The 10,122-nt window shown below is 41.9% G+C and overlaps 1 protein-coding gene across 1 annotated transcript in view; it reads left to right on the top strand.

The window, feature by feature from the left end:
* The window catches only part of amot (angiomotin), a 125,969-nt gene that overhangs the window by 2,304 nt on the left and 113,543 nt on the right, over window positions 1-10,122 (top strand). The window contains exons 2-3 of the mRNA XM_020621735.1: window positions 6,011-6,303; window positions 7,772-8,795. Of these exons, the coding sequence (XP_020477391.1) occupies window positions 7,834-8,795 (962 nt within the window). The 5' untranslated portion in view covers window positions 6,011-6,303; window positions 7,772-7,833. The remainder of the gene's footprint in view (window positions 1-6,010; window positions 6,304-7,771; window positions 8,796-10,122) is intronic.

Here is a 10,122-nt window from a genome sequence, read left to right as displayed (position 1 = left end):
TGAATATAGCCTAAAAATGGCCATTTGGGACAGCCCTAATCAACACCTGATGACCTGCTGACTGAGGCGGCACTGGAGGGACGGAATGAGCTTTTCCTTTTGGAAAACTAAACAGTTGTTAATTTCATCCTCACCAAAGGTCTAAGCGAGATCAAGAGTAGCCTACTAGAGAACTGGACACAGGTACATGGCATCATACACAGAATCATCAACCTATGTACTTATGATGATCAAAGCCTTGTGACACACACACACACCAGTTGTCTCTTCCTCCTGGTGTTTCATACAATACACGATGATGATTAAAAATAAACAAATGGAGAGACAAGGCGCACTGGCCCACCTACTTATAAAATTTAGTCTCACCCTTGCTAAAAATAATCGCACACCATTGTAGTCCTGCTAGGACAAGCCACATAAAGACAAGATTTATACTTTATTGGAGGTATTTTCTACTGTGTGTGTCATCTGGACCCATTTTGGTTTTAGCATCATCTGTTTTGAACAATAAAATGTTCAGGCCCATATTCAGTCAATAGGACTAGTTCATGGGACAAAGTTTATCAGTGCTTAAAGTCTGGGTACAGTAGCAATAAATATGTGTTCCAGGTTTATCACACCACAGGAACATTATTTAAATGTGCAAAGCTGACTTAAGGAAGTCTGCAGTAAAAAATAGCTGAGTAGAAAGTCATATTCTCTGGCTCCAACCCATCTTCATATAATCACAGAAAAGAATAAGGAAAAACATTACCCAGCAGTCCACCCTGTTTTTAAGACCACAAGCAGTAAAAACGGAAGTCAGTCTCTACTATTTATCTCACTGACGGTTGGCAGAGTGAACACAGGTAAAGCAGTTACTCTAGCACCCAGGTATGAAGGAGTGGCTCTGTATCCAGCGGTCTCCTCCCAGCCCCACCTGTCCGAATGTGGGAAAAAGAGGGGGAGGATTGTGAGAAACGGAAAGAGAGGTGTGCCGCCTCAAACCTTTCACAAAACAGGTAGTTGTTAGTGAAACAGACACTCGGTGATTGGAGGCAAACATTGGATCATGGGCTTAGGAGAAGGTACAGCTATTTTCTGAGGAAACCACAGAGGTAGGAGCATTTTAAAAACATTTTTCTAGTGATTTGACAAGTGCAACTCAGTATACGAGAATTCAGTTATGCTGTGAACATTCACACAGATTAGAAGATGTCATTTGTGTGGGGTTATCTGAGGTGTTCTTGAAAAAAAAGTGGTTGTCTGTAAAGAGGAGATTACAACACAACTTTCATCAAAGTGAAAAACAAGACAAACATGTGATACTGTTTTGCTGGCCTGAAAATAGTTTCTTTTCCAGATCAAACTACTAAAAATATATTCTCACATTGCTCCTTGCTATATTTTCTAATTCATAAATTAAAAATTTTCAGGAGCATATATAATATAATATATTTTTAGTCAAAGTGTCTGCTAAAAGCCTAAACCAAAATCTAATCAAACAATAAGCCAATGACTAAATGAGTGATGACCAGAAAATGCAGCTGTCATCTTTTACTTGTGTATACTTGCAACTGTATGCTGAAAGAATTTTTTTAGGTGACCTGACAAAGTAAAGCTGGGACCACAATACAGGACAGTCAGCCTGATTTGCCCTTCCTGACAATTGTGGGGGCATTCCCTGATGACTACCGTAATGTGAGATGTCGAACGACCTAATCGTTGTGTCTCTGACAGGATTGGAGGGCCCCCGATCTTGAGGCCTATGTATGAAGCATGTTTGATATTTACAACTTGAAATCATATAGTGTGGGGGCAACAGCGATTGAATCCTGGCCAGACACCTGCAACAACCAATGATAAGGAGCTGGCCAGGAAGTGTCACAACAGCTTGTAGCATCAGTTTGGACTAGCCGCCTATTTATTTCAGACTCACCTCCAGTAAAATGTGTAAGCAGTGTTGATTTTGTCTTTTCAGCCAAGACTTCATCCACAGTTTTTTTCCTCTGTGCAAAACATAGTGCACATAAGTGCCACTGCTTGATTACAAATGCCTGCCTCCATATTTGTTTTGTTCTGAAATCATGTTTGATCACTGAGTTTCTGTGAAATCCCTAGTCCCTTTAATTGGCGTCTCTGAAATTGTTCAGTAAAAATGGCAAGTCCCGCCTCTTGACTGAATCATCTGTGCTCTTAAGATTAAAATATGAAAAAAATCAGTTAAAGTTGTTGTTATGTCTGTGGTCTCAAGTTTTTAAAATCGATTAAGATTAAAAAATCCTCTAGTGTGGGCCCAGCCTAAGCTGATTTGCTAAACTCTTACTCACTATCAAGGCCCAGTATACTAAGCACCCAGTAACTGTCCACTGTACAGCTGCAAGTGAACCGAGTTTTTCTGTAGTTCTCTCAGCTCTAAAAGAGTCTTCTCTCTAGCCCACTGCATCATGTGAATTTCAAGGGGTTTATTCTCCCAAACCTTCATTCATATCATATCAATTATTTAAGATTATCAACTACACTTTTACATGAAAAATACGGGGAGTCACATTTAGTGGTATATACTGTAATTGCTCTTTCAATGTGCCAACCTCATATTTAAACAGAATTTACAGGAAATAGGAATTTTGGATCAGACCCGGAACTAGCTCATAGCCAAGGTTAAACTATTATATCTGGAATCAGGTCCAAAAAAAACAAACAAAACTGGACTTGGTGTCATACGTAACATAGGATTTTAAAACTGTGGGTGGCTGTGGTGCCAGCGGTTTGATCTTTTATTGCAGTGAGAAAGAATTAAACATTAGAAATTGGGTGCTCACATTACAGATTACTTCACTAGGAATCTGCATTTCATTGACCAGCGCAGAGCGTTGAGAGATTTAGTTGCATTGCATTACAACAACAGCTGAGCCAGATTCTACAGTTTTGCCAGATTGTGGGCTACTTTACAACATGCTTCTCCCAGAACAATGCTCAATCTGCGACAGGTCCGCGTACACCTCCTGCTTTGACCGTGACTGATAAATATATCCCCAGTGATGGTGCAGTGGTTGCAGAACCACCTTCTTAACATTCTAAGCACAGTATACAGTATGGAAGCCAGTTGCAATGTTGTATATATCCTCCAGGTGGAGCAGTGATTGATTTAGTTTACTGTTAATGGAAAGAATAAAGTAGGCTTTTTCAGGCACAACCATAGTAACGTTCTTGTGAACCCAATATCGTGTCTCGTTTTGTCTTGTGAGCTACCCCTACGTAGAACCTGTTGTTAGCACTCAGTGGTCCATAGGTGTAGGCTATGTCTATGTGGTTGGAGAGCTCTGTGTGTTCAGCTCTGCCTCTGACATAAAGTCATCTGAGCCAGTTTTAATGTGAACACAGTTTCACTCCACAGTGTGCACCAAAACTGCACTGAGCTGCCGTATCAGCCTAAACAGCAATGCGACCTTCCGTAGGCTGCTTGCAGTCCATAGGGGAGCGCACAGCCTAACTCTCCCTCCCTCTCCCCCCACCCACATGCAGGTGAGCCAGAAGGAGACTTCCAAACTGCACAGTGTAAATTGCACACTGGCTACAGTACTGATCTGTAATGGCTTTCTCAAACAGATACTTTAACATTATTAACAGCAGCAGGCTCTATAAGTGAGTTTTCAGAGAACACGTGGCACAGCACATAACTCCTTAACAAATAGCATGTCATTGCGATCTTAGTAACCATATTAACAGGAGCTATTGCACACAGATATACAGTTTATAAGATGTAACTAACAGGAACAAAATAGTAGCCACTAGTTGCTGACTTATGTCATTGGGTTCAACAATGATTGTGAATATGGTGCAATTAGATTTATTATCCTCTACCTTGAAACATGGTGAGATCAATAGCTTGCCTGGCAACATCCATCTGTCCATCCATTTTCGTCTACTTATCTGAGATCAGGTCACAATGGCAACAGGTTCAGTAAGGTAGTCCAGACGTCCCTCTCCCCGGCAACTTTTTCCAGCTCCTCTGGCAGGATTGTGAGGCATTCCCAGACCAAATGATGTATTCTCTGGGTCTGCCTCGGGGTCTCCTACCAGATGGATGTGACTAAAAAACCTCCAAAGGGAGGTGCCCCGGAGGCATCCTGATAAGATGCCCGAACCGCCTCAACCGGCACCTTTCGATGTGAAGGAGCAGGCGGTTCTATTCTGAGCCCCTTCTGGATGTCTGAACTCTGCACCCTATCTCTAAAGTCCAGCCACCCTGCAAAGAAAACTCATTTCGGCTGCTTGCATTCGTGATCTTATTCTTTTGGTCACTACCCACAGCTCGTGACCATAGGTGAGGGTTGGAATGTAGACTGACTGGTAAATTGAGAGCTTTGTCTTTCAGTTCAGCTCCTTCACCACAATGGCCCGGTACAATGTCCGCATTACTGCTGATGCTGCCTGTATCCGCCTGTCAATATCATGCTCAATTTTACCCTCACTCGTGAACAAACTGCGAACCTTGAGATCCTGTCCATGAAAAACACCTGAAGTACTCAGCTATATCTCATGTCATTATAGTCCTTGTTTCTTGTATGGCGCCCTCCTCCCCTGAGGGTGAAGCTCATACTCTCCCTGGGCTCCACTGAGTTGGCTCTCATGTGAAGCCATCTCCTTTTTGCCCATTGTACAACCAAGCCATTCCTGTTGCCGACTTGCATTTTTGACCAAGATCAAGCCACCTCCTTTTTTTCAGCATAGAACTCTCAGCATTGTTTTTACATTCATTCTGATGTGTCAACTTTCATTTGGCTTAAGGCGCTCTACAAAAGTATAGGAGTTTTAGCTACATGGTAGGGAAAACCTTGGTAATCATGTTAACATATAAAACAAGACAATGCAGAGGGACTTCCCCACAGCTGTGGTCTTGACTGTTCTCAAAATAAATTCCCAAGTTCGCTTTGTTCGAGACCGAAACAAGACTGAGTAAAATGTGGTTGATTCTGAGATGAGACCAAGACCTTGAAAACTAAAAATAAGTTTCAGGACACTGCTATGTGCCTAAGCGAGTGATATATGCCAGCCAACATGTGGGCAGTGTGGACAGTTGGATTAATTAGTAGAGCAGCTTATCAGTATCACTGTAACCCTTATGAGTTGCATTTTTGATGATGTTCATGCCAGCATGTAAATGACAGTAAGTGGGTTTTGATCGAAATGTAGTGTAAATTTTATCTGAATTTCAAAGAAATCCGCAAAATAAAATACTAATAAATGTGCATTTCCATCCATTAGGAGGCAACTACTTGCTCATCTGTGTAAATTTCCTGGTTTGGATGAGTTCCTTTTTCAGGCATTCCTCATTGTAGAGTGGCTTTATTTAGCAGAAAGGATTGAAGGGTGTTGTCTCCTTAGTTAGCAGAATCCTCCAATAAACTACTAAGGTGAAGGGACTGCACATCCTGAGGAACTTGTTACCAGGCATCACCGTTGTTGGGGGACTCGAGTCACATGACTTGAATCAAGTCAGACTTAAGTTGCAAGTTTGAGGACTTGAGACTTGCTTGACTCACACTGGTAAAAGACCCAACTTTGACTTGATACTCATGATTTGAGACTTAGACTTGAGATGGATTACTTGAAATTACTTCACTTTTGATAAAAATGAAACATCAGCATTTTTCTAGATACTGAGAAGATATTTTTGAAGCACAATTAGGTGAAGCACTTATTTCTCATGACATATTTTTATTTAATTGGCATTACTTTGTAGAAACCGGTTTTCACTTTGACATTAAAAAGGTTTTTTTTTATAAATCTTTTGTCAAAATAGCCAAATTATATTGACCACAACTGATTTATAAAATCAATAAAAGGGGAAAACATCCAAAGGGGTGAATACTTTTTATAGGCACTGTATCATGTTAACTTTTTTACTTGCATGCATGTAACAATGAATACATGAATATTATGCACATCTATAACAACTTATCCCAAATATGGTCTCCCATATATTCTATATGGCAGTAAAAATTATTTACACGTATTTCCTCCACAGAGTGTTGGGGGTCACTGTGACATCCACAATTGTTCCTCATCGCTATAGTTCCTTGAGTACCTCCTGGGCCCACAGGAACATGAACAGTAGTTAAACCACCTGCCACCACCACGGTAGCACCACTTTTACACTGGAGCACCTCCACCCAAAACATCATCAGCCATATCTTCCTACTCACCTCTGCCTTGGCAAAGCCCTGACCGGGTCTCCTGGTGGGCCTACCTCAGCACTGCGACATGAACAGCTGTTGACATTTACGCCCTCAGGAGGGAACAGTGAGAGCAGCTATACGGGTATGTATGCAAGCAAAAGACTTCTGAGATCTGGGAGACTAAGTTGGCTAAAGGAAACAGATAAACCCCTTCCAGATAGATGGTGGATACAGAAAGTATTCAGAGTCCTTTACTTTTTGCACATTTTATGGTGTTATGGATTCAGATTTGAATGGATAAAATTGCTATTTTTACGCACTATTATACACTTAATCAGCCATGATGTTCAGTGAAACCATGGTCATAGAGTTGTCTGAAAATTTATCAAGAATGAAAAACTGAAATCTCCTACTATTAAAAGTACTCAGACCCTTCATTTAGTACTCCTTTGGTAACAGCTGCAGGTGTTCTTGGATATGTCTGTAGAATCTTTGCACACCTTGACTTGGGCAGGTTATCCTGTTCTTCATGGCAGATCAATGGTCTGCGAATGCCCCACCATGATGCAGACTGTGGTATGTTGTGTAGTAGGCTACAGAAATTCAGTCAGGTACATGTTATATTCATTAGGAATGGTGACAATGCAGTTTGTCATCACAAACAGTTCTAAGGTAATCTGCAGAGCCTCTTTTTATACAATTTTATTTAATCACAATCAAAAAGTAAATCTCATGAAAATAAAAACAAAAACAATTTCAATAGTGTGGTACTGAAAAAAGTAGCCTAGAATCAGTGTATCCTTATTAAAAACCTAGATCCAGGGAGAAAAAGCTTAACATCCAGCTCATCTGGTCTTTAGACTGACTTGACTTGATCAGCTTTTGTCATAATGGTACATGAAAAAACTTGATGGAAATCAGCCAACAGCAGTTCTGAATATTCAGCCAAATCATTATTTGGTTCTAGCTTCTCTAGTTTAAGAGTTTCATGCTATTCTCTGGTTTATATCATTGCAAAGGGAAAAAACTGGACAAAAAAATTTGATGAATTTTTTTCAGTGATTGAAAAAAATAGTCAGTATAACAGTAAGAACAGTCAGAACAACTGTAAGCAGTTTACATGAGTTCAGTCCATGAGCACTACAGCCATCAAACCACAGTAGTTTTAGTGCAAACAGTGCAACATTATTCTATATCAGTGTTAAGTGATCTCTTCATGGAGTGTTATACTCTACGTTTTTAGCTTTGATATTTGTAGTGCTTGTGATTTGGGTATAAGGGGCTTTGTTGCTGATTTGGCTGCTGGGGTTTTTCAGAAGTTGTTCTTCCTCCATCAGCTGGTTTTCCATGACTCTGTGTTGGAGGGTAAGGGTTGCGGTGAATGAGTCATGTGCATGTCTGACATTAATGCTTTCTGTTTTTTCCCTTTCTTCTCTCTTTTCCCTTATATTTATGTGATAATATAAACCTGCCTTTTCTTTCACTCTCTTGGATTGTTTCTCTTTCCATTCTTTCACATTCACCCTAATTAAACTCCAAATTCTCATCTCTTCACCACACTGCTTTCTTTTTCTTTTTTCATTTCTCTGCTTTTCCCCTTCTCCTCTCAGGGAATGTAGACTGTGGCCAGAGCTTGTCCTTCCATGAGGTGCATGACCAGCGTGAGGCAGAGATGAGGGCTGCAGCCGAGGAGCTGTCCAACAGCAGCAACAGTGTTGGGAGTGGAGGAGGTGGCAGCAACAGCAGCAGCACTGTGCTGCAACGCCTCCTGCAGGAGCAGATGAACCGAAATTATGTGCTACAACAGCAGCAACAGCAACAAGGAGGAACGGGAGTCAGTGGAGGAGTAGGGGGAGGGGGAGGTTACTCAGGACAGGGACAGGTAGGCCCCTCTGAAGACCACTCTGTGACCCCCCACATCGCCCGCCAGGAACCCCAGGGACAGGAGCTGCAGACAGACAATGGCTTGGAGAAGCTGGGCTCCACAAGAGCAGGAGGAGGGGGTGGGAGCAGTGGAGGTTTAGGGCCTGGAGGAGGAGGCAGCAATGGAGGTGGTGGGAGCAGTCAAGGGCAGTGCCCAAACCCAGAGGACCTCCCTACCTATGAAGAGGCCAAAGTGCAGTCACAATACTTCCGTGGCCATGGTCCTCCTCCTCAGCCTCAGCAGCAGAACAATCAGCCCCAGCAGCCTCCTCTACCCGCCTCAGCCACCTTCTATGTCACTGGGGTGACCAGTACCAAGGTGCGTACTGAGGGTCGCCCCACTGTACTGCGAGTGAGTGGCACAGGGAAGGTGCACCAGGATGATGGGCTGAAGGACTTGAAGCAGGGACACGTCCGGTCTCTTAGTGAACGACTTATGCAGCTCTCTCTGGCCACCAGCGGTGTGAAGGCACATGCTCCTGTCACCAGTGCCCCACTGTCCCCTCAACTGCCCCCCCCAGGGCCACCAGGTGACCACTACAAGCCACAGCATCGCGGTCCACCTCCAGACTATCCCTTCAAAGGAACAGGCTCACCTAGCAAGCAGCAGGAGCCTGGAGGCCATTTATACCAGGAGCAGAGATCAAGGGAGCACTCGAGGGAAGTTCCCCATGTTCGATACCAGCCCCCACCTGAGTATGGTTCTTTCAGGTAAGCAACATGCACACATACAGTCTTTCATCCACATACGCATACTGGTAGGAGGGGCAAGTCTGGAGCAGGTGAGTAGAGTGGAGCCTGAGTGTCAGGAGGGCAAGAGAGCCTGGATGCCTCTGTGAAGATTCTGTGCAATACACACCAGTGGAGAAGCTGAAAGTTGGCAAATAGTTGAATAACACAAAAAGTATAAAAGCTAACAAAAAGAAGAAAAGAAATAGCCCTCAAGTCCTTAAGAAGTTTGAACAAATTTTCTAGCCCAAAGCATCTAGAAGTTGATGGCAACCAAAGAAAAGTAATGTGGCCAAAGGAAGGAGAATAACAATAGTAACTGGTGTACTGGGGCAGCACACCATCAACACCGGCTGCGGCCAGACCATGTGCCTGTAGTCCTCGTCCTGAACAGCTAAAATGTCCATGTAGTCCTCGAGGAGGCATTTCAGCTGGTTCCATTTTTATTCCTCCTCCAATGAAATTTTATTATGAACACTTGTTCAATTTAAAATGTATTTAAAACATTTTTTTTCAACCTCCATATTTCTTTTTCAGATGTATAATTTTTTAGGTAACACTTTACAATAAGGGTACATTAATTAACCGTACTTAATGCAGTAATAAGCATTAACTAATAGGTAACTAATGCATTTATTAATCATGTACTAATGTTTTTCATGTTAATTAAAGTATTACCTCATACATTATTTAATAGTTTTTAACGACACTGCTAACATTTGTTGATGCAGTAATAAGCATTAACTAAACGTTAAATAATACAATAATAAGCATTGCATTCAACAACTTAAATGTCTCTTGGTAATACTAGTAAATTGTCAATAAAGATATTAACATTTATTTCACGAAGTTCACAGCTTAGCAGTTTCATTAGGAGAAGGCTGTTTTAATGTTCATTTAAGCATAATAATTGTCCACTTACTTGTCCATCCTCCAACCAACGAATTCACTTTGTCCTCGCTCCACGTTCATCTAAGGTGGTATCTTCCAGCTTCTGATTGACTGAACACACATGATGCAGGTATGCAGCAGTGGGCAGGGCATGGATAGTTGGAAAGCATGCATGGTGGTAGCTCTCGAGGACCTGACTTGCCCACCCCTGCTGTATACTGTAAGCATTACTTACTCGTAATTACGCATTTATTAATGCTCTTTAAAAATGTATAACAGTAGTGAGTAACCATTACTTAACCTTAATTAACCATTTGTTAATGCTCTTTGAGACGCTTATTGTAAAGTGGGAAACGTATATGCATGAACTAACACTTCATAAATGTATCACAGTGGTGAATAACCATTACTTAACCTT

Source organism: Monopterus albus, unplaced genomic scaffold, assembly GCF_001952655.1.
Source record: "Monopterus albus unplaced genomic scaffold, M_albus_1.0 scaffold267.1, whole genome shotgun sequence".
In the NCBI taxonomy this organism is placed as follows: Eukaryota; Metazoa; Chordata; class Actinopteri; order Synbranchiformes; family Synbranchidae; genus Monopterus; species Monopterus albus.
The sequence above is the reverse complement of the archived record's forward strand: the minus strand, read 5'-3'. Positions and strand labels throughout refer to the sequence as shown.